The 22,835-nt window shown below is 39.3% G+C and overlaps 1 protein-coding gene across 2 annotated transcripts; it reads right to left on the reverse strand.

Moving 5' to 3' along the window:
- Positions 1-1,454: 1,454 nt before the first annotated feature.
- Positions 1,455-22,550, reverse strand: aldh1l2 (aldehyde dehydrogenase 1 family, member L2). 2 transcript variants are annotated; one of them, XM_017494880.3, is made up of 23 exons: positions 22,353-22,546; positions 21,307-21,451; positions 16,467-16,701; positions 15,986-16,151; positions 15,786-15,887; positions 13,849-13,938; positions 12,432-12,566; positions 10,932-11,057; positions 10,763-10,854; positions 9,940-10,087; positions 9,677-9,796; positions 9,459-9,586; positions 8,701-8,851; positions 8,551-8,621; positions 8,348-8,453; positions 7,702-7,789; positions 6,936-7,029; positions 5,931-6,030; positions 5,739-5,837; positions 5,418-5,583; positions 3,798-3,903; positions 3,480-3,679; positions 1,455-3,233 (listed from the first exon to the last, which is right to left on the reverse strand). In XM_017494880.3, exons 1-23 carry the CDS (start codon positions 22,398-22,400, stop codon positions 3,178-3,180), a joined length of 2,772 nt encoding a protein of 923 aa, XP_017350369.1. In that variant the 5' UTR covers positions 22,401-22,546; the 3' UTR covers positions 1,455-3,177. The 2 variants fall into 2 exon arrangements, with proteins under 2 accessions (XP_017350369.1, XP_053544291.1); XM_053688316.1 differs by lacking the exons at positions 1,455-3,233; positions 3,480-3,679; positions 3,798-3,903 and having other exon boundaries at positions 5,448-5,583; positions 5,673-5,837; positions 22,353-22,550.
- Between the last annotated feature and the right edge of the window lie 285 nt (positions 22,551-22,835).

The raw sequence follows: 22,835 nt of genomic DNA on the forward strand, positions 1-22,835 counted from the left end.
GATGTGTTGGTGCTCTAGTTAAAAGATGTGTTCATGCCACAATGAGGAGTGTTTCCTGCCTCATTTCTATTTAAAGGATAACTGTTTAAGTTAGTTAAATGTGGTAGTTTCCACACCCTGTTTAGATTTCATGTTCTTTGCTTGAGTTCAAATTTGTTTAGATCTGGTTTCCCGCCTCCTCGTTTGTTGACTTAAGTGGCAAATAAAGACTGTACTCCTGCGCTTACTTCCTGTCTTGAGTCCCGTTTCATAACACAGAGACTCCAACTCCAGATTTTTATTTTTTTTAAAAAAATCAGTGACACTCTCACTTGCATTTGACTATTTCCATTACTCATGTGTTTTTGTTCCCAAACGTTCATTTTATGATTCATTGTTTTAGATATGCGTCTGTCTATGGAGCATCCAAATATGAAAATAGAGTTTTACTCAACAGAAGTCATATAAATAAGAACATAATGGTCTGTCTGTGCACTAAAAAAAATAAGAAATAAAATACACAAGTGCTGTGCAACTCTGGATTGGTGTGCAGAAGTGAAGTAACTGTTACCAGCCCAAAGGTAATCATTTTCCAATCACAGCAAGTGTTTTATATTATTAAACACTTAAACAGGAACAAGTGTCTTATTCCATTGACCGAAATCTGTCAACGCCTTGCCTGTTGATGTGTAGTTACTTCCTGTTAGGATGCACACTTATGCTTACATCTGCTTTACGCGTCATCTAAGGAGGATGTCACAAAATCGTTCATTTTTATATTTATTCCGTTTGTTCAATTACCCGATGTCAGACTACAGAAAGCAACACACTGATTAGAGAATTAGACTTTGACAGATCTGGGATATGGTATGTATATTGATGAAATCCTATGTAAATTATATTAAATTCATGTGCTTTTAGATTTCCAGGTTTCCTAAGATTTCCTAAGAAACTCTTAAATTCATGTAAATATTTCAAAGATTCTACTTTTCACTCAAGTTGTTGTCAGTAATATAATTTGTAATGAAAATTGTTGAATAAATTTTGTTACATTTGAAAAGAATGCAAAATAGATGCATTTTCACTCGTGCTCTCAGACTTTTGGACCCCACTGTATGTATTCTTCCAGTTACGTTTACAGCCAACAAAGAGCTAAAAAAAATCTGTGACACAGATATTCAAATCCAACGGAATAAATAAAGACCTTTTTACAATAAAGCCAACCACCAGGGTGACATACAGTAGCACTTGAATTTTACTACTGTATTACAGCAGTTGGTCCATATTTATTTCATTATTAACAAATAACAATGATTTCTTTACCACAATTAGTTCGACACTAACATGATGTCTTCTTGTATGAACTGCTTTTCACAGCATTTACTGACGAAAGAATCAAACCCGTCTTCTCTTCAAGATGACATGATGAAATAGAAAGACCCACTTTGTGAAAGAGACTTACGAAAACAGAGAAATGGTGATCCATAGTCAGTTTATTGTTGATAGAAACAGATTTAATACTGTTGCTGTACAGTAGCTGCTTGGCAATATAAATACTGTCTTTCCTCACATAATGCACAGCTCATACTGAAAAGTGTTGATTTTAAATGTTGCCAATCAAATTTTTAGGTATGTCACACACTGTAACACATCAATATAAATAAACACTGGCAAACATTCTGTTGGTGTGATAATAGAAGCAGTTTATGTAATGTTAAGAACTTTTCTTAATGGTGCCATAAAGGAAAACACCACCCTGAAACACAATAAATATGTTTATATTCAAGTATTTATCACATGTTAGTGTTAGTAGTAACTGCTGCTAATTTATTGGTGATGCCACATTTCTTCTTCTTTTGTATGAGAAGTTAGAACTGAAACAGGTAGTCGAGATGTTGGTGCAAACACTGGACTCAAAGTTCTCAGAATGCAATGCATGTATACAAAGCTATTGCACTGAGTTATGACAGAGACTGGGATTGGCTAGTTGGCGATCTGCAAGATGACGAAGAGGTGAGAAAGCCAGACAGACTAACGTATTCAAGTTGGCACTGCATCACTCTCTTTAGGTAGAGATGATGTGAGGGCTAAATCCCACTTGAACCACTAACAGTGGGTAATCATCTGGCATTGTGGGTAATGAAAATAGACCAACACGAACAGAAACTCTGAATTTCTTTACAAAATATATCCATTGAGGATGATGTTAATTATAAAGATTGTTATGCAAGTCGTTCAGGGTGGATTTTTCCTTTAAGACTATAACAGTGATTCCCGATTAAAATACTGAGTGTGCTTTTAATAACTAAAATGGTTTCTGGAGGATTACCAGCCTTAAACTGGATTACATCACTCTGTCAAACTGGAACTCATCATAGAAAATGTTTTCTAGTAAACAACTGGGTTTTATCTGATTCCAGTAAGTCCAGCCTGAAGAGAGGGATGCTCAATAAAACATCACAATCTTCCTTAGTTTTCTTTCATGTACATCTCCCAGAATCCTTACATTTTTCAGACCGTCATATTTAAAGATTCAAAACATGATGTACTTCCTGTCTGGAATGCAAAGTTAAAAATATAAAGAAGGATCATTTGTTTCATTCTCTATAAAATATTTACATGTATATTAATTTAAAACAGGATTTCTGGAGGTGGCATGTTTATTAAAAGCCTAGCTCGGTGAGGTAGAAATATTCCATTAAAAAAAAAAAAAAAAATCATATTTTACGTGATAGTGCCATAAAATAGCTTTTGGATATATTAAGACAAAATACTTTAAATAAACCAGACACTATGTATGGATTTATGTAAGAAACAGAAATGTTCCAAAAATAAAATAAATAAAATAAAAACTAAAATGTATTCTCCTTCTGATGTTAAATCAGCTGGATACTGGCAGTGTAGTATTTTTAAAAACTGCACAATCAGAAGCCATACTGATCTGAGTTTTTCCCAAGCAACTATTTCTACTATGTCCTTGGATCCATTTGCTGCATACTGAGCTGCCCTGGCTTTTTCCAGAAGCAAACTGACAGACATTGTAGGCACAAAAAGAGATGTGACAGAGAGTGCTTTTTCCCCCCTTTAAACACCCTTATCAATCCAAAACCCAAGCAAGATGGCAGATGAAGCATGAGACCTGCGTTCCCATCCACTGCCTGGCAACCCTGCAGAAAGTCCAGCAGGTAAGGTTTTCTCTCAGTACTCCACTGTCACAGCTTTGGTTCTGAGATATTCATGAAGGGCTTCCTCACCTATAAAACAGTCAAAAACACCCATAAGCTGAGCGTATTGTTAGACATATGAACTAATTATATTTTTTTTATACCACAGTGCTGTTGATTTGGTCAGAAGGTATTGATTCTTTTTCTATAACACCAGCTCTGATGGTAGTTCTGTAGACAACAGTTCAGGTTGATATGAATATCACCCCATCACTGATTACTCTCCTATAACAGCTCATACTTTATTCGTCACAGATCAGGATTCACTGTGCTTACCAAGATCCTTTCCAAAGCCGGACTGCTTGAATCCTCCGAATGGCGCGGCCACATCCGTCTTGTTGTAGGTGTTGACGAACACAGTTCCAGCTTCCAGCCTCTCACTCACGTACATGGCTTTGTTGATGTCGCGTGTGAAGACTCCAGACGCCAGGCCAAACTCTGTGTCGTTCGCTCTGCTTAATACTCCCTCTACATCACTAGGGAGAAGCGTTCTTTAGGAAAAGGTGTTTCTACACGTTTCTACAAGCTTTAACAGGGTTTCCTGCAGAGCCGTTTTGTCACGTCTCCTTCTCAAGCTAACAAAGCACAACTTACCCATCTTTAAATTTAGACACCACCATGACGGGGCCAAATGATTCCTCTTTAGCGATGAACATGTGATCCTCTACGTCCGTGAAGACTGTAGGCTCCATGAAGAACCCTGCACAGATTATACACAAAATATTTTTTTAGGTTAGCTTTTTCTTAATGGGTTTAACCATTTTGTATTCAAGTCTGTTTTTTGTTTTTGTATGTTTTGTGTTTTTATCTGTGTTTTATTTTCTTGATATTTTCTTTGTTTGTGTAATGTGCCTTGAGAAGCTGCTTTAAAGGTGCTATATAAAAATAAAGTTTATTATTATTATTATTATTATTATTATTATTATTATTATAAAACACCCCTTATATTTACTCTGTTGGGTTTCCGACGTTTTAAATTAAAAAATTTTACACAGAAGAAAATAAGGATGCTTTCACTTATTTTCAATTATTTAAGGATACTTTAAGTAGTCCGTTTATTTGATTCGTGTTCATTTGCTGTTTGGTTTGATTTCATATTGCACATCCATCCATCCATTCATCATACTGATTATCCTAAACAGGGTCATGGGGGAACCTGAAGCCTATCCCAGGCAAGGCACAAGGCGGGGGACACCCTGGACGGGGTGCCAACACATAGCAGGGCACAATTGTACACACATTCACACATTACAGACCATTTGGAAATGCCAGTCAGCCTACAATGCCAGATGTATTTGGACTGGCGGAGGAAATCAGAGTGCCTGGAGGAAACCCCTGGAGCACAGGTAGAAAATGCAGACTTGGGATGCAAAACTCACAAAGGTGGTATTTGAGACCCCATTCCCAAAGGTACGAGGCAAACATGCTAATCACTGAGCCACTGTACCCAGAATATTGCATATAATTAAACAAAACAAAATGGAAAAAAACCCCGCCAAAAATAATGAAACAAACAAACAAACAAAAAACACAACATAAAAAACTGGTTATGGCTGAAAACATCCTGGTAAAACTTTGACTCAGTGACTTATGTTGCTTCTTTGATTCACCAATATGGTCATGGAAAAAGATATACCTTTGGCAAGTGTGTGCAGAAATCACAACGATCACCCGAGCATGGAGAACAAGTTGCCGTTAAATAAAGAATCTGATAATTATATAAATAACTAGTTTAAAACATTCTTTATACAGAGGTTCTTTTCTCTTTTTGTTCATTGGTCCAAACCTCCAGAAAACATCACATTTCTGCAACTCTACAGCTCTGTCCTTTGCCCAATTTGTGCATTGCAGCTCAGTTTCTCAGCTCACATCAATTAAAAACAAAACACTACATGCAACCCAAAATATTGCATGTTTGATTCATTTCCTGCAGTGAGTCAATTCAGAGTCAAATTGCTTTTTTCATTTGAATTGATCTGTGCTAGCATTTGACTTACATTTATCTCATTTATACATCTGAGGGTTACAGGCCTTGATTAAGGACACAATAGTGGTAGCTTGGCTGTGCTTGAACTCATGACCTTCTGCACAGCAGCCCAACACCTTAATCCCTGAGCTACCACTGACGAAAGAACCACCCCAAGTGGGAAAACTTACATGGTTTCAAAGCACTCTAAATGAAGCGAAAACTTTCTTGGATGTGTGAAGTCTTACCAGGTCTGTCCACCTGTTTTCCCCCATATACGAGAGTGGCGCCCTCCTTCACGCCGATCTCACAGTACTCTAGCAACTTGTCAAGGTGGGCCTTGTGGTTCTGGGGGCCGTGATCTGTAGAGCGATCCAAAGGATCTCCAATCTTCATTTTTTTAATCTCCTCAACCTGTGCATGTCAGTGGATTCAGTAAGTCACTCTTTGTTATTTTAAATAATCTTTTCATTCATATCGGCTGGAAACAACAGAAAACGTACATGACATGTATTTCTGGAAAACTAATTTTCTGTTAGTTTAAGTCATCAACATGAGTTCCAACCCACCACTCGCTGAATGAACTCATCATGAATAGACTCTTCAACAAACAGTCTGCCTGCTGCGATGCAGTTCTCTCCCTTGTTGAAGTACACAGAGCTCATACCCTACACACACGTGCGCACACACATACACGTCAGATAAACCTGAGATTTCCAGTTCACAGTAACCTCAATTTCTGTGTGTTTCCTAGCTCTCACCATCCTCACGGCCTTGTCAATGTCACAGTCGCTAAAGATAATGAGAGGGGATTTGCCACCCAGCTCCAGGGAGACTTTCTTCAAGTTACTGACTGCACAGCTGCAGGAGGAAATGACACCAAGTTAACAGAGGGAACTTCAGATGGTCTCACAGGGCTATAAGAGCTGTAGAGAATGAAATTTGGGCAATATAAACCATATAGATCAGGGGTGTCCAAGGGCTGGTGTGGGTGCAGGTTTTCATTCCAACCAAGCAGAAGCCTCACCTGAGTCTAATGAAAGCCAAGATCAACTGATTAAACAGGTGGAATCTGGTGTGGCTGTTGCTTGATTGGAATGAAAACCTTCACCCACACCGGCCCTTTGCAGATATGATTAGACACCCCTGATATAGACCATTGTGGTTGTTGGTGCAAGATGGGCTGATTTGAGAAAACGGACAGGTCAGTCGAAATTTTTCCAGTCTTCACCTATCCAGTTTTGGTGAAACTGTGCCCAGTGTAGCCTCAGATTCCTGTTCTTGGCTAAAAGGATTGGAACCAAATCTGGTCTTCTCCTGTTGTAGCCCTTCCATCTCAAGGTTTCGCATGTTTTGAGATGCCTTTCTGCTCACCATGGTTGTAAAAAAGTGAATTACCATAGACTTTTTTTTTATTTTTTAATTTTTTTAAAATTTGAATTACCATAGACTTCCTGTCAGCTCAAATTTGACTGAACATTCTTCTCTGACGTCTCTCATCAGCGTATTTCCCCCCACAGACCTGCCGCACACTGGATGTTTTTTGCTTTTCATACCATTCTGTGTAAACTCTCGAGACTGTTGTGTGTCAAAATCCTATTTCCCTCATTGTGATGTTTGATGTGAAACTAAACTGATGCTCTTGTCCTGTACGTGTATCTGCATGAATCTATGCATTGCTCTGCTGCCACATGATTGGATGAATGCATGAATAAACAGTGGTACAAGTGTTCCTATTAAACTGGCCAAAATTGTACAAACTTTACCTTTTCATGATTTGTTTGCCAATGGGGGTCGATCCAGTGAATCCTAGCTTACGGATATCAGGGTGATCAGACAACCTCTGTCCAACCATACCACCTAAAAGACAGATTCATCATCATCATCATTCCTATCGTAATAAGTTAAATGTTATTGTTTATTGTATAGAAAAACAAATAACACAAATACTGTATGTCCCATATATAAATACAGGGCTTCTGGTGATGGCTTTTTAAAAAAATCAGACCAAACAAGGCTTTTTATTGTGTAGTAAAGGGAAACATCAGTGGATTTAAAACCTTAGACCTAGATATGTTAAGGTTTGTGTGTGTAAAAACATGTATAAACCTCTTAACACCCACAATTAGGGTCTACAAAGGGCTGTTTTTCAAATGAGCAACTTAGCATGGTTTATGAATATGTCATTTGGGGTGTTTTCACCAACAAGTGCAAAAATACTGAGTGGAATCTATAAAAAATTATTCATTTGTCGCAGACAGTGTGATTTAATGCCACCTGAATATCACTTTTAGCGGTTTTGAGCACAAATGAATGACTGAAGGGCAGGTAATAAATTTGCCTTAGTGTCTTCAGTCTATATTACTTTGCCAACACATTATCCATACTTTTACAAAAGCATTTTCACGATCTTCATATTTTTCTAGGTTTAGAAATGAGTGCTTTAAATTCCACAAAACTGTGTACACATACGCAGATGCATGCATCAAACAAGTAATCAAGCAGCATTTGAAGGAGCAGTGGTGTGATTACCTGATCCTGGTATGATATTGATGACACCTTTAGGAATGCCTGCTTTAACGGCCAGCTCAGCAAACTTCAGCGCTGTCAGAGGAGTCACCTGGATGGATTTGCATAAAGAGTTTTATTCGTATTTACTCTGTCTATGGGCTGGTTTGTGAGAGTGGTCACCTGCCAATTCCTGACCACCGCCAGCTCTCCCCTATTACATACATGTATAATAACTCATGCAACATCACATGGCAGGGTAACCCAGGTGGAGCAAAGCGCTATCTACCCTCTTCCTCATACATGAGTATGCCATCTCTCCCACTCAGACAGCACGGACCATTTTGCTCCTTACACTCTCATATCGTTTAAACATCCAATCTCCAGATGATAACAAGCCAAGTCAAATTTATTTATAAGGCACATTTAAAGACAACAGCAGTTGTTCCAAAGTGCTGTAGAAAACATTAAAATTCATCACATTAAATAACATTATAACACAAAGAATAAAAATAAGTTTGAAGAGAAGATTTAAAAATAGCTTAAGATGGAGTGGACCTCATGTGAAAAGGGAGACTGTTCCAAAGAAACAGTAAAAACCTTTCTGTTGCACCACTTGGGAGCACAAAGCTCTTAAGAGCTTTTAAATATCTGCCTGTGTGTGTTTTACCTGTGCAGGTTTTAACACAAGTGTGTTTCCAGCTGCCAAACAAGCTGCGCTCTTCCAGGCCAACATCATTAGAGGGTAATTCCATGGAATCACAATGGCACACACCCTGGTCCAGAATGGTCGAAAAAATAACCTCACAGTTACAGATTGATGCAATTCATCCTTTTAATAGATTTATTGTAAACACAAATATCTATACTCACCCTAGAGGTTCTTTCTTAGTGAAGGTCAGGTTGCGGTTGGGTCGGGCCTGGTTGATGGGTATTGTTGTACCCTGTGGAAGACAGTATAGAATACATGTATAAGACAGATATTATCATTAGCAAGACCAAAGCACAGACTCTCATACGTACATGGATCTTGTCGCACCAGCCAGCAAAGTATCTGAAGGTTTGGATGGACATGCCAACATGAGTCTTTAGTGCAAGTGTGTACACAGCACCTGAGTCGATGGCCTCAATAGTGGCCAACTCCTCCTGATGCTCCTCCATGAGATCAGCCAGCCTGCACATACACACCATGTACACTTAGTGTGCAAGTATCTGAGGTAACTCCAAAAGTTTTCTTGTAGCTTCTTAGGTACTTAGGTAACGATTCTTAGTTAGCTAACAATACATAAACGGTTGATAAATTAAAGGAAAAAGCAATATAAAGTGTGTTAGTAAGGCATTGTGGAATTGAACTGGATGATGAACGCTGTTCTTCCTAATGATTTTCAACCAGTTGGTGTTTTGATGACAGTGGTGGAAAGTGCTGTCTAACACATGGCTCCAAAATCTCTCATAGCTGTACAACTGGTTTGAGATCTGCTGAGTGTGAAAGCCATAGCATATGATATACATCATTTGTATTTTCATCAAACATTTTTTAGTGAGCCCTTGTGCCCTGTGGATGTGGGTGGAGTCATCCTGGAACTGACCACGCCCATCAGGATAGAAATGTTTCATTATAGGATAAAAGTGATCTATCAGAAGAACGTTGTATTGATTTGCAGTGATCCCTCCTCCCCCTCCCCCCAAACCATAACAGAGCCACCAGGTTTTCCTTTAATTTGTCAGCCATCTGTACATAAACTAATTTGGGCCACTATTTCAGATGAAGTATCCTTTACTTGTAGAGCAGCCTGCCACGGTCGCGAGGGTTCATCTTGCCCCATGGGCCCGTCTCAAACGCCTCTTTAGCTGCAGCTACCGCTCTGTCTACATCAGCAACGGAGGAAAATGCCACCTTACAGATCACCTACAGGACAAGATCAAAAACCATTAAGGTCAAAAGTCAGACTCAGTCTGAGAATATGAGGACATGTGTGTAGATGTCTGAGTGACCTACAGAGCCATCAGTGGGGTTGACAGTGTTGTAGGTCTTTCCATTCTCGGCATCCTCAAATCGCCCATTGATGAAACACTGGTAGGGCATCTTCAGCGTCATGTCATTGATGTCTTTTGTTGCCTGGAAATGGCAAATAATACCTAAGAATAACACCTTTCTTACTACTGAAAAGATGGCACTAAAATATTAACGTTAGAATGTCATGTCTTGCTCGAGTGTCAGGATAAAGTTAATCATGGACTGTTAGTGTATTTAACACTTACGTAATTGATGACCAGCTCCTCCTCCTGGTCCTCCCCTCTCAGACGCCGTACAAACATCTGGATAAACTCCTGGAAGGAAGTAGCCATGTAGACATCCTCAGTCTGCAGCTGTAAGCCTCCACACTTCTGCTTGATCTCCTCCACCAGTCTGCCACATGCACAAACACACCAGTTGTTCATGCTTACTATATGCAACCTTTTAATAATAATAATAATAATAATAATAATATAAAAAATTCACACAGGAAAAACAAAAAAGAGTAAATAAAAACATTTTTAAAAATCATATAAAATAAGACTTTGTAAAATAAAAAACAATAATAAGATGTTGTGGCTCAAGTTCCCTTTCAAGAACATTCAAACTAACTGTTCCTCAGTGGTGGAATGAACTTCCAACATCAATCCGGACCGCAGAATCTCCCACCATCTTCAAAAAACAGATAAAGAGCCACCTCTTCCGTGAACACCTAACTAACCAATAAAAAATAATTTTTTTTTAAAAAATGGCACTTACACCTCTACTCTGCACTCTTTGCTTCTTCTGGAACGCAATTAATGGATCTTGTATGGTAGCACTACTTGTAGCACTACTACACTTCTCTGCTTGATAGATCGCTTTGCTTGTATTTTCTCATTTGTAAGTCGCTTTGGATAAAAGCGTCTGCTAAATGAATAAATGCAAATGTAAATGTAAAATGATAATATGAGACAAAACCAAAAGTTAAACTATGAATATGATGCACTTAAGGTAAACAATTTCCAGAGCAGTTCACAGATTAAAGGTTAGATGCATGTTGAGAAAGTATGTGAAAACAGCACACACCTGACCACATCCATAGACGCAGCCCCTGACTTAAAGAAGTCGGTTGTGTCCTCAATTACTGCCACGTTGCTCAAAATGCCCTTCCAGATCACCTAGAACCGAGTACAAGATGGTCATAAGATGAAGTGTATTTCATAATGTTTTACTTCTCTTGAGCACACACACATACCCTTATGTCCTCTGCCATGTTCTTCTCCTCCTCAGTGAGCTCTACACTGCTGGTATCTCCTGAAGAGAAGTACTTGGCAGCTGGAATCATCTTTCCATCTTCAAACTGCAGACTTTTCACCTGGAGCTGCACAATCAGCACAAAATGAAGTGGATTTCACTGATATGTGACGAGTTTAGAAGGTGAAGGAATTATTTCTGCTACTGTTTACGGTGCTGTGAAAAAGTATTTGCCCCCATCCTGATTTCTTCTATTTTTATGTATATCTAATACTAAATTGTTTCAGAAATTAAAATAAAACGTAAAATAAAACAAAAACAACCTGAGTAAACTAAAAATACTTTTTTTAAACTATATTTAAAATGATGTTATTTATTGAAGAAAAAAAGTTATCCAATACCAACTGGACCTGTGTGAAAATGTATTTGCCCCCATAGTTACTAATTCCCCAAATCTATGAAACTGCATTCAAAATGGGGTTCAGCTGGACTGGACACAACCAGGCCTGATTACTGCAAATCCTGTTCAATCAACTTTTTCAACAGTATGAAGCTGGTTAAAAGGTCTTATCCAGTAACACACTATGCAAAAACTGAACGAAATTCCAGAAATGATGAGTAAGAAGGTGATTGAAATACATCAGTCTGGGAAGGGTTACAAAGCTATTTCAAAGGGTCTGGGACTCCAAAGAGCCGTTATCTCCAAATGGAAAATCTCGGCACAGTAGTGAACCTTCCCAGAAGTTGTCGACCTTCCAAATTCCTCCAAGAGCACAGCAATGACTCATCCAGCAAGTCAAAAAAGAGCCAATGACAACATCAAAAGAACCTACAGGCCTCTCTTGCATCAATAAAGGTCACTGTTCATGACTCCACTATCAGAAAGACACTGGGCAATAATCGTATCCATGGAAGAGTAATGAGGCGAAAACTACTGCTAATCCAGAAGAACATTAAGGCTCATCTGAATTTGGCCAAAGCACATCTTGATGATCCTCAAACCTTTTGGGAGAAGGTTCTGTGAATTTATGAGTCAGAAGTGGAACTGTTTGGAAGACAGGGATCCCATTGTATCTGTCATGAACCAAACACAGAATTCCACAAAAAGATCATCATACCTATGGTCAAGCATGGTGGTGGTAGTGTGATGCTGTGGGGATGCTTTACTGCTTCAGGGCCTGGGCAACTTGCAGTAATTGAGGAGAAACATGAATTCTACTCTCTACCAAAAAATCCTAAAGGAGAATGTCCGGTCTTCAGTCTGTAGGAGTAAGTCCTGGTACACACAGATTTTAAGTTTAAAGGGGCAATTAGTTTTTCACATTGGTGATAGGTGTTGGCTAATTTGTTTTTGCTTCAATAAAATAAATGAATAAATAAATAAAAACTGTATTTTGTATACACAAAAACAGAAGAAATCAAATACTTTTTCACAGCACTATGTGTGTGTGTGTGTGTGTGTGTGTGAGAGAGAGAGAGAGAGAGAGAGAGAGAGTGTTACCGCTTTCCCATCAGAGCCGAAGAGCACAAGGCCTGAGCTGGTGATGAGTCCGGGCTGAGACGCATCCTCTACATCCAGAGGCTGACCTGAAGGAACTGGACCACTCAGTATCGATGATCCGTACAGCGTCACTGGCTACACAACACACACACATACACACACACTATATGAATACCTAAAATATATATCATTAAACGTGTATAGAGATATTACAAAGAAGAATAAAGTTAGGAAGGTAGTATCAGTGATCGTCTGTGCCTCTGGTGAGCAAATGTACAGTAGCTCATACGTATCTAGACTCCCTAAAAAAGCTAGCATGAAGCCTAGCATGTAACATTTAAATAAAACAAAGTGCAGTTCATAAAACAAAGTGGTTACTACTGTTTCTCATCAGAAGAAAAAAAATACATGTCCACAAAAGTCAAACAACAAGCAACACAAGCGACTCGTCAGCTGTGCGAGTATGAATGCAGGGTTTGCCTAATAAATGTGGTAAACATATTACACACGTGGTAGCAGGAACGTTTACTTAACTGCACTGCTACAAATGCTACTAGTCATTCTTCTCCTAGATGGTGAATGGAGGTTGCTGTGCTACAGGACAGACTGCAGACAGATGCTGATATAGATCATTTATAATCTGATGGGTTTTCCCAGACTGCTACGATGGATGTGAGTGTTTATACAGTTGCAATCATAAATTTACATACGTCTTGCAGAATCTACAAAAAGTTAATACTAATTTTTTAAAAATAAGAGAGATCATAAAAATTGCATTTAGTTTTGTATTTAGTCCTGCCATGAATAAGCTGTTTCACATAACAGATGTTTACATGTAGTCCACATGACAATAATAACTGAATTTACACAAATGTACCAGTTCAAAAGTTTACATACGCGTGATTATTAATCCCGTGTGTCGTTACCTGGATGATCAACGACTGTGTTTATGTTCTGTGAGAGTTGTTCATGAGTCCCTTGTTTGTCCTGAGCAGTTAAACTGCCTACTGTTCTTCAGAAAAATCCTCCAGGTCCTGCACATTCTTTACTTTTCCAGCATCTTCTGCATATTTGACCCCTTTCCAACAGAGTTTATATGATGTTCAGATCCATCTTTTCACACTGAGGACGACTGAGGGACTCGTACACGACTATTACAAAAGTGTAAACATTCACTGATGCTCAAAAAGGCAACACGATGCATTAATTAAATAATAAAATTAAAAATAAAATAAAATAAAATTTAGAATAGGATAATTGGTGTTAACTGTTATTTTGTCCTATGTTTTGTTTTTGTTTTTTTTTAAAAACCATGAACATTTTACGGATTCTGCAAGGTGAATGTAAAAACTTATGACCTCAACATTAGTTTAATTTTCATTAACACCTGCATGTACAGTGTACTGACTCTACACACCTGTCCATCAATGACGGCCCAGGCTCCAGGAACTTTATCATGGCCACGAATCCAGTTATGAATAACATTAGCAGGCTGAGCCATGTTCACCTATAGAGAGGGAGAGACAGAGAAAAAGAGAGAGAAAGCGGGGTGGTTAAACGAGTAGAAAATGACCCTGTGCACCTGTTACTTATTTTAGCCTCTAGTAACAGAAGTATTACGGCGGCAGCTGGCAGCAGAGCAACATTCCAGGCATTGACCTCTGAACTACAGAAACCCTCTGCTTTACTCATTCACTCTCTCTCTTTTCCCACCCCCACACACACATTCCTTGTCATGCCAGACACCTTTCAGGCTTGTATCGGAAAAGTAAGCACATTTACGACAAGGTCATCAGTCACAACATCTTTGGCAGTGCCAACGCACAAATTTCCTGGCAGAACTGACAGTCACGTCGACAAAAAGAGAAAACGTCAGACTCGTATATGCACAGGTCCAAATTCTCTTCAAATTCTGTGCTAGCCATAATGTAGGTGAATCTCTAACAGAAAGAAGACGAGCAACATAAAGAGGGGTTTAATTACGTTTTAAAGATTTGTTTGCTAAAATATAAAGTCATGGGTAAAACATGATATTCCTGAACTGCTCTGCATGGTCCTGACAATCCAGTAATAGTGAATCCCAGTGAGTGCTGTGTATCTGGTCTACATTGGCAGGAAATGTGTAAGCATACATCATACAACATATGCCAGCTCACATATGTCTAGCATTGTCAACTGGAAGAGGTCTGACTACATGAGACAGAGAGACAGATTGACGATGCATGACAGTGTAAACAAACTAAACAAAAGAGAGAGAATGAAAAAATACGATATTACGCTCTAAGAGTAAAATGGGGTAAAATGTAAAATGCTGATCAGGTATGGCATTCAGTCCCTCCAGAAACAAGCACAAAATTAAGCAAACTCCGCAATATTCAGAGGAGCTTGGAATTTTTCGAAATTACCGCAGATTTTGGCCAAGACGCATCATGTGATGTCATCACAACGCGCATTCAGCCAACGCCCTCTTCGATTCACGTGTGTCGAACATGAATACGGCTAAAAGGTCTCATTTACCGACAATCACTGTGAAAGACAACTGAAATTTTGCAGATTTAAGTAGTTTTCTGCAAAAAAAAGTGCAAAAAGCTCTGCAAGTTGCATCGCAAATTTTGAAAAAAGCAGCAGCAAAATCAAGCGTTTTTGGTTGCAATAATCACAAAAAAAAACTCAGCGAATCCTGTACGGACTGGGCATTTATTTATTCTGTAATTTGTTGGAAAGTTAGTGAATGATAGTCAACTGATTTATTTCTGTGGAGCATTTGTATCATTAGCCAGTTGTTAAACTTGAGTAAGATCAAGTCAGTCAATGCTTCTGTTCACTCTTGGGGTGTGTAATTTGTAATTTGTTGGAAAGCTATTAAATTATAGTCAGCTGAATATATTCTCAGTTAAACAGTTGTATCATTATCCAGTTGTTAAAACTGAATAAAACCATGACGCCTGATACTTCTGTTCACTCATGGTGTTTGTCATTTGAACAGTTCTGTGTCTATTTATCCTGTAAAATTGGTTTCGCCTGTGTGCAAGTATAGGCCAGCTAGAGCTAACAGGTGTTTCTGGTTCAACTTTTTGAAACTCGACTGTACCAGACGAAAGTGAATGCTGAAAATGCCCATTTACCATCGCAATGGTTTGTTTCTATAAAAATGGGTTTACCAAAAAAGTCGACATTTTTGCTCTAAAGGATTAAAAAAATGCAACAACATCATATCTGAGAAACAGAAATTTGGAGCCATGACCATGAATAGCTCCCCACTTCAGAAGGAACGGCATGACGGTTCTGAACTTTGAAACGATACTGTCCTAGACAGATTCAGCTCTGTCCCAGCCTGTGAGTACGTGTACTTACCCTGGCATTGGATTTCTTCTGGATGCCTTCGTAGCTTGCTCCCTCCTCGGGCTGTGGAATCCTGGGAGCTTTGCCGTCTGCGATAAGCTGCACTGCGTCCACCTGTTTAAATCCGTATGTTCAGTGTGTTCTGTCTATGTGACGATACTGTTTGTCTAAGTACAATTGTTGTACATTAAGTAAGAGAAATTTTGACTTACCATAGCTTTGATTCCCTCTGGGAAGAGGAAGCGGTTGTACAGTGTGTCCACAGTGTCATTGGGTTCCACTGGACATTCCTTTTGCAGCAGGATGGGACCAGTGTCCAAACCATCATCAGCCCAGAATATAGAGAAGCCAGCTTTTTTATCCCCCTCAATCAGAGTCCTGCGCATACAAATGTGCCTCCTTTATGTAAAACTACTGTACATGCACTCACAGTAAATCAACACATGCTAGCCCTCAATCTAGTTTGTACAAATTATGAAATGACCAACTTGGAGAAAATTTTGAGTAAAAATAGCTTTTGTTTAAAAAAGAAAAAAGAAAAAAAAAAAACTAAGCTCCTTCTTCAACATGGATGGATAAGCTTATATACAGTTACACACAGCAATAAATATAATAAAAACACCGTGAAGTGCTTTACCCTTTATGTGCTACCAAACAGTTAATATTACACACACATGAGCAGATGCCCCATACCAGTTGATGGCAGAAGCTCCTCTGTGTCTGGGCAGGAGAGATGGGTGGTAGATGATGGAGCCGTGTTCGGGATGGTCAATCACATTCATGGGGATGAACTGGGAGCAGAAGGGCATGACGTTGAGTTCAGCTCCCACGGCCTTGTAGGCGTCCACCACCTCCGAGATTGGCTTCCCCTTCACACGCCAGCGTGGGAATTTAAACACTGGAGTGCCGTCTTTTTCCGCTGCCACAGCTGATTAACAGGTTGAACAAACAGTATTAGGTCGGATAAGGACACACACTGTTGCTGAGTGATAACAGACATGAAACAGTCGTGTAACCGCCCTATAACTGGGCTTCATTAGAAATAACGTCTGTTTGATCGTAAGAGATGTAATAGCCTTTTTTTTTTAAACATACGCTATAGGGTAGAAAAACATCAATTGTCAAGACAGAGAATTTTACTTATTTTTATTCAGGGTAAATAGTCCCTACTGCTTTTTCATATGACAAATAGAAAGCACAAGTCACATCTAAAACTCAACAATAAACTCATTTTTGAACATCCAACATTTTCAACATCGGACCTTTTAATGTTAGGAAAAACATCTGTCGAAGAGTTTCAGTTCTCTTACACCACAGCAATATTTTTTAGTTAAGAATGACAAGTTGTATTTTTTTATTTGGATGTTTTTTTTTAAATATAAGATAACATATAATGTTGTGAAATGTCCATGTGTCATATCGCAGCAAACCAGTGACTACATTTCCCATCCTGCACTGCGGCCTACAAACATGGCCGCCATGGACCGCAATTCCTAGGACACTCACATTCATTCTAATCACGCACACCTGCATCCAATTCACAGCACTCACAACCACAGTATATAGAGACTGTTTGTACACAATAGTTTTTGTGAAGTATTGAGTGTTATCACCGTACCAAGATTTTGTACCCTGTTCCTCGTTTTTGTTTCATGTTCATTGATCTTGTTTCTTGTTTCTCGTTTCTTGCCTTGCCTAGTTTATGCCTGTTTGCAGATCACCTGACCCATTGCCTGCTTTTTTTATTGTCTCATGATTTGGATCTGTTCGCCTGCCTCCCTTTATTAAAAGCTCTTTTCTGCACTTGCATCCGTCCTAACCTTCATTACTTGGATTACGTGACACCATGAAACAAGTTATCACTTACGTTATAACAGCTATAAACAGTTGTTCTCTCTCGTTTTCTCTCTTCAAGTTAATAAGACAAAAAAATGCAGCAATATGGAGATACTGCAAAAGGACAAGTCTTCCACTGTGAAGACTTTCCTGTCGTTAAAAGCGTAAAGTTGCAGCTTTAACACTGACTGTGACGAAGCACTGACAGTGGAGACTCCTTTCATAAATGCTAAATAAACATCTCCTTACAAAACAGTTTATCATTATTCGACTTTTATTATGTGCGTGTCCTCTGTACAAGTCTTTCTGAATTAGTTGTTGCTATGGAAACAATCATGTGTATGAGTGAGTACGTTCATATAAACCTGTGATCTGCCTTGATCATCAGATCTGTGCTACGGTAGAATTTTTGTTGAACCCTCTAAACTCTAGACTTCAGTTATTCATCTTAAAGCATGTTACTTAGAATTGACTTTGAATTATTCAGTAATTACAGTAAAACTAATTGTTAAAGATGTATAGTTCCAACAGTGAGGAATGTAAGTATGGACCTCGTAGTCACACAAATACGTCCCTTTTTTTGAAAGACAAAAAAGAAATCCAGTAGAGAATTGTTGATGTTGAAGATCAAAATGGTTGACACATTTTTGTATAAAACTCTTCTTAAAGCATATTCTTCAGTAATTACCATGAATTATTCAGTAATTACATTGGAAATAAGGAGAAAGGTATTTAGTTATGAGAGTGAGGAATGTAAGTCCGGACTTTGAGTATGGACAGTGAGTATGTGTGTTTGTGTGATCATATATGCTATTTAGTTACTTGAGTTCTCTGATAGCATTGAGTGAGGTGTCAGGATACGCCCCTTCCGCGTATTCCTCAGAAGTCCTATTACATTATGGCAGCCAGCATTGGCTGGCAGGCATGACGCTTGTGTCTTGAGTGGCTCCCTTCTTCAGTATAAGATCATATAAACACCATTCTAGCATTCAAAACAAGCACACCTGTTCCTCGCTTCACATAGCAAAGAGGGTGATCTGGTGAGACACCTCACTTAATGCCATCAGAGAACCGGGGTTACGCAAATAACCTAAAGTTCTCTTTCAAGCATACTTTTCTGTGTCTCACTATGGGATTTTCTAACTCCTGTATTGCCAGATAGCCTGTTTCAAACCCCTCTGCCAACCAGAAACGACATTTATTTAGTCCTCATGGACTCAGGATTCTACGCTCAGTACAGTATGCACTAATGTCTGTGCTGTATCGTCTTATAAAAGGGGAACAATGGAATGAATAACTTTGGGCATAAATACAAGATTCGGTCTCAGTACTACCCCTGCATACTACCCCTGCATCCCCCGGCATAAACTGCGTACACAAAAAATGTACCGAAAATGCATGAAGTTCATTCATGCGCTATGCTGAGGCCAGCGTTAACAGCAGCGCCGTCTTAAACGACAGTATTTTAAAATCAACTTCGTCCAGTGGCTCAAATGGAGACAAGGAAAGAGCGTAGAGTACCAATATTAAATCCCATGAGGGAGAAAGCAGTTTCGAGACTGGCAAAGCGCACTGCACACCCTACATAAAGCGGCATACTAAATGGTGCTGTCCCACTGTACTTACCATCAAAGCCTATGTGGCATGCCGAAATAGCATCCAGAAACACTGGTTGAAAACGCTTTCCACTGATCTCTCAAAGCTTGCCGAAAAAACAGTATCACTGCCACCGAACACTCAAAGGGAATCTCACGCTCAAACACGCCCCATTCACATTCATAAAGAGACCTAATAGAAGAGGCTCTAGTGTTCTGTATGGTTCTGATGACACTGTCGGGCAGCCCAGATGCGTTCAGATTGAACCGTTCACTAGCCAGACTCATAGAGCCAAGCGCTCTGGGTGAGGGTGTAAAATCTCCCACCCCTGCCTGCAACAACAGGTCTCTGCATACTGGAAGAGACCACAGCTCCTCATAGAGCATATGTATGATCTCTGCTAGCCAGTATTTCCCTGGCCAACATGGAGCTATTAGTATCAGTCTCAGTTTCCCCTGGATAGCAGATCCGCACCCTGACTCAGATTTCCCTGTACGTGCATCGCGTTCAGGTATAGGAAGAGGGCATTGCCACATAAAAAACCCTGCCGGAGCAGGGTTAGCTGACACAAATGGGTCCTGACCCGACAGGCTAGCTTGGCGTGCTAGTCTGCGGTGAAGGCTCTTCATGGTGAAGCACACATTGTGCTCAAAAGATCCAGGACTATCAACGGCCGCCTGGGCATGTTTCTGCCCAAGTCATGTAGCACAGACCTGGTGTGTGCCCTTCCATCAAATCTTAATCAAAGACACGAGAATCTCCCCCACTAGCTAAAGTACTCTGCATTGCTGTAGAGTCGAGGTACTAGAGTGGTTCTCACAATAAGCTGGAGTGCGAATTGCAGGAGTCAGGCAAAATACAGCGTGGTGGCCTGAAATTTGCAGAAAAATCCAGTACCGGGAGGATTAGCCAGCAACTAGCGTGGAGGCTAGCAATTGACAATTCAAACAGTAGTTCAGGCTTCTGGAGTGAAGTGAGAAGAGGTCTTAGAATACTAGAATGACTCTGTGCCGCTCATCTTATACTGGAGAAGGAAGCCATTCCCAGACTCAAGCGTCATGCCTGCCAGCCAATACGGGCTGGCGTAATGTAGTAGGGCTTCTGAGGAATATGCGGAAGGGGCGTATCCCATAGTGAGACACCGAAACGAATGCTTATAGAGAGGACCAGCTGGTTAAACGCCTCTGTGACACCACCAACACCCAATCCCCTTTTACACTCAAAACACACTCCCATTTACCCTCCCACATGCAGCCACATCTAAAGATTTGGGTATTTCCTTTTCATAAAATGAATTGCAAAGGCATTAATGAGTGCATTTAAGCTATTATTTTAGCTATACTTTTTATACTTATGCTTTTAACTTATTATATATTATTTTCATTTTCTTTCAAAATTTAATGCAATATATTTGTACTGTTACTTCATTATTCTTTTCTTCCTCTTCTTTTCCTCTGTCTTATTATTGTTATTGTTGTTATAATTATTGTTATTTTTCATTATTAATAATTAAATAATTACTTTATATATCTATTTTATTGTACATTTTTTGGTCCTTTTATGCAGTGTTATTTAAATGTTTTCCCCAAAGCCCCATATACACATTCTAGCATGCACAACTCCCAAACAATATACTACAAACATAAAAAAGTCACTTCTGCTTTGACACTAACTGATGTAAATCTGTATGAAAACTATCTTTTATAATCTGATTATAATTAAAGCTCTATTCTATTCTATTTTATTGTATTTTAAGAGATTTCAGAAAATTGTCTTCTTTGTGTAACATGTTTCTATATGCAAATAATTATGGTGAATCGATGAATAAGCAAATTATTGTGTAATGCCTTTTGGTGATTTCTAGAGCTTACATCAGCTACATTTCCCCTGAACAGATTTGGTAACACTGTTAAATAAAAGTATTTTTGTGCGGTCTATGACCAGCATCTATGACTAACAATGATTGTAGCATTGTTTTAAAGTTTAAAACACAATAAATAGAAATCCATTCTGCTCATTTCCCTTGACCAAGGGAAGCCTCAGTGCTTTAATGGTTTGTTATAATAGCCTGTATGCCCCGCCCCCTCATGCTGTCACTCACCCAGAGGGTCTGCCTTGCCATCTTTATCGGGGACAGTGAACACGCCCACGACCTTATGGCCCTGCTTCCGGAGGCTGGTGTACACTTCCTGTCCAAACAAGCTCTGACCAATCAGCGCCAGCCTCAGCTTATTTTGGTAGCGAGCCTGTGTGGAGAAGTAGATTAATTTCAGTGACACGTCTTGCTGAACCTGAAAACTGCACAAAAACCAACATGCATGCATCACTTCACGTTATATTAAGATAACTAATGTATAATAGAGCTGACTTTGTTTTGCTATCTTTTCACAAGCATGTGTGAATGTTTTAAATAAAGTTCATAGAAATCGCAGTATACAGTATATCAGTTGTTTTATGCTTTTAGTACACCCATACATGGAGCTATTTGTGGCTGTAGTAGATTTGTTGGGCTCATAACCTTGAAATTACGCCCAAGATAAGAGCCGGAAACTAAAAACAGACGTTTAACAACTTGTAGAGTCAGCCAATGTCAATGTTGCACTCAACAAAATAAATAAATAAATAGATAGATAAATAAATAAATAAATAAATAATAATAATAATGTATAAATAACGCTTTTGCATGTCTTTAGTAATGTGATATGCAGTGTGCCATTCCTGCAACACTTGCTGATGCAACTCAGTGCATATGTTTCTGCTGGGCAGTACCCGAGAGAGAGAGAGAGAGAGAGAGCAACAACGTGGCCACTGGGAACACTGTGTAGCTCTACAGTGGACACCAAGACAGCTAGGAAAAGCCACTAGAGCCATGAATTGTGCACTATTATGTGCAGATAATGGTAATAAATCAGCTCGCGCACCTACTGCACTGCGCCTACATCTCCAACAACACCTAAAATGAGAGATTAAAATGACAGTACGGACTGTCCTTTAATCATCCAGGATTGCATGCATTAATTCATCTGTTTTTGCTAACCCTATTTTCTTTGGCAGTCTCGCGGCGAGCCTGTTCTACTGCAATTTTTCATTCATTGCTAACAGCAGCAACAAAGCCAGCAATGTTAAACAGGCGTAATCGTTACTCACGGAGGACGTGGAAAATTTCCTAACGACCGTGCTAACCGTCCACAACATGGCGACAATGCAAAGATTTTTAAAAAATAATAATAAGTGCAAAAAAAATGTAAGTACTCTGGGGACGCACACCTGCTCACGAGCGTGTGTATACGTGCGCGAGCAGGTCAGACTCGCCACAGTCAGTTTATAAGACAGACGGCGACTGTGACGGCTTGTGCGTGCGCGTCATTGTTGTGTACGTGCGCGCCCCCGATTATATACCGCTGCTAGTCCTCAATTGACAATCTGCCCAACTGTCGACTACCAGCACGTGGTCACTAAAAGCTAGAGTGTATTATTTGTTTTAATCTCCAAATTGTTTCCCAATAGACTAATATTAATATAACTTTTTAATTAATGATCTCTTAAAAGCTCTCTTAGGGCTTACATTCCATCTCAAACGATTCAGTTAAAACCCCACACCATTATTCTGAATCAGGATTGATGGATAAA

The sequence above is a fragment of the Ictalurus punctatus genome, chromosome 19 (genome assembly GCF_001660625.3).
Source record: "Ictalurus punctatus breed USDA103 chromosome 19, Coco_2.0, whole genome shotgun sequence".
NCBI classification, from domain to species: domain Eukaryota; kingdom Metazoa; phylum Chordata; class Actinopteri; order Siluriformes; family Ictaluridae; genus Ictalurus; species Ictalurus punctatus.

Bases quoted from the DNA above. Each gene is read 5' to 3' on its own strand.
- aldh1l2 (XM_017494880.3), bottom strand. From the start codon at position 22,400: ATGTTGTGGACGGTTAGCACGGTCGTTAGGAAATTTTCCACGTCCTCC. The intron at 16,152-16,466 runs GTATGGGGCATC...TTGTATGCGCAG, and splicing joins GGAGCTTCTGCCATCAACTG to GACTCTGATTGAGGGGGATA. The intron at 9,797-9,939 runs GTAAGTGTTAAA...TGCCATTTCCAG, and splicing joins AGGAGCTGGTCATCAATTAC to GCAACAAAAGACATCAATGA.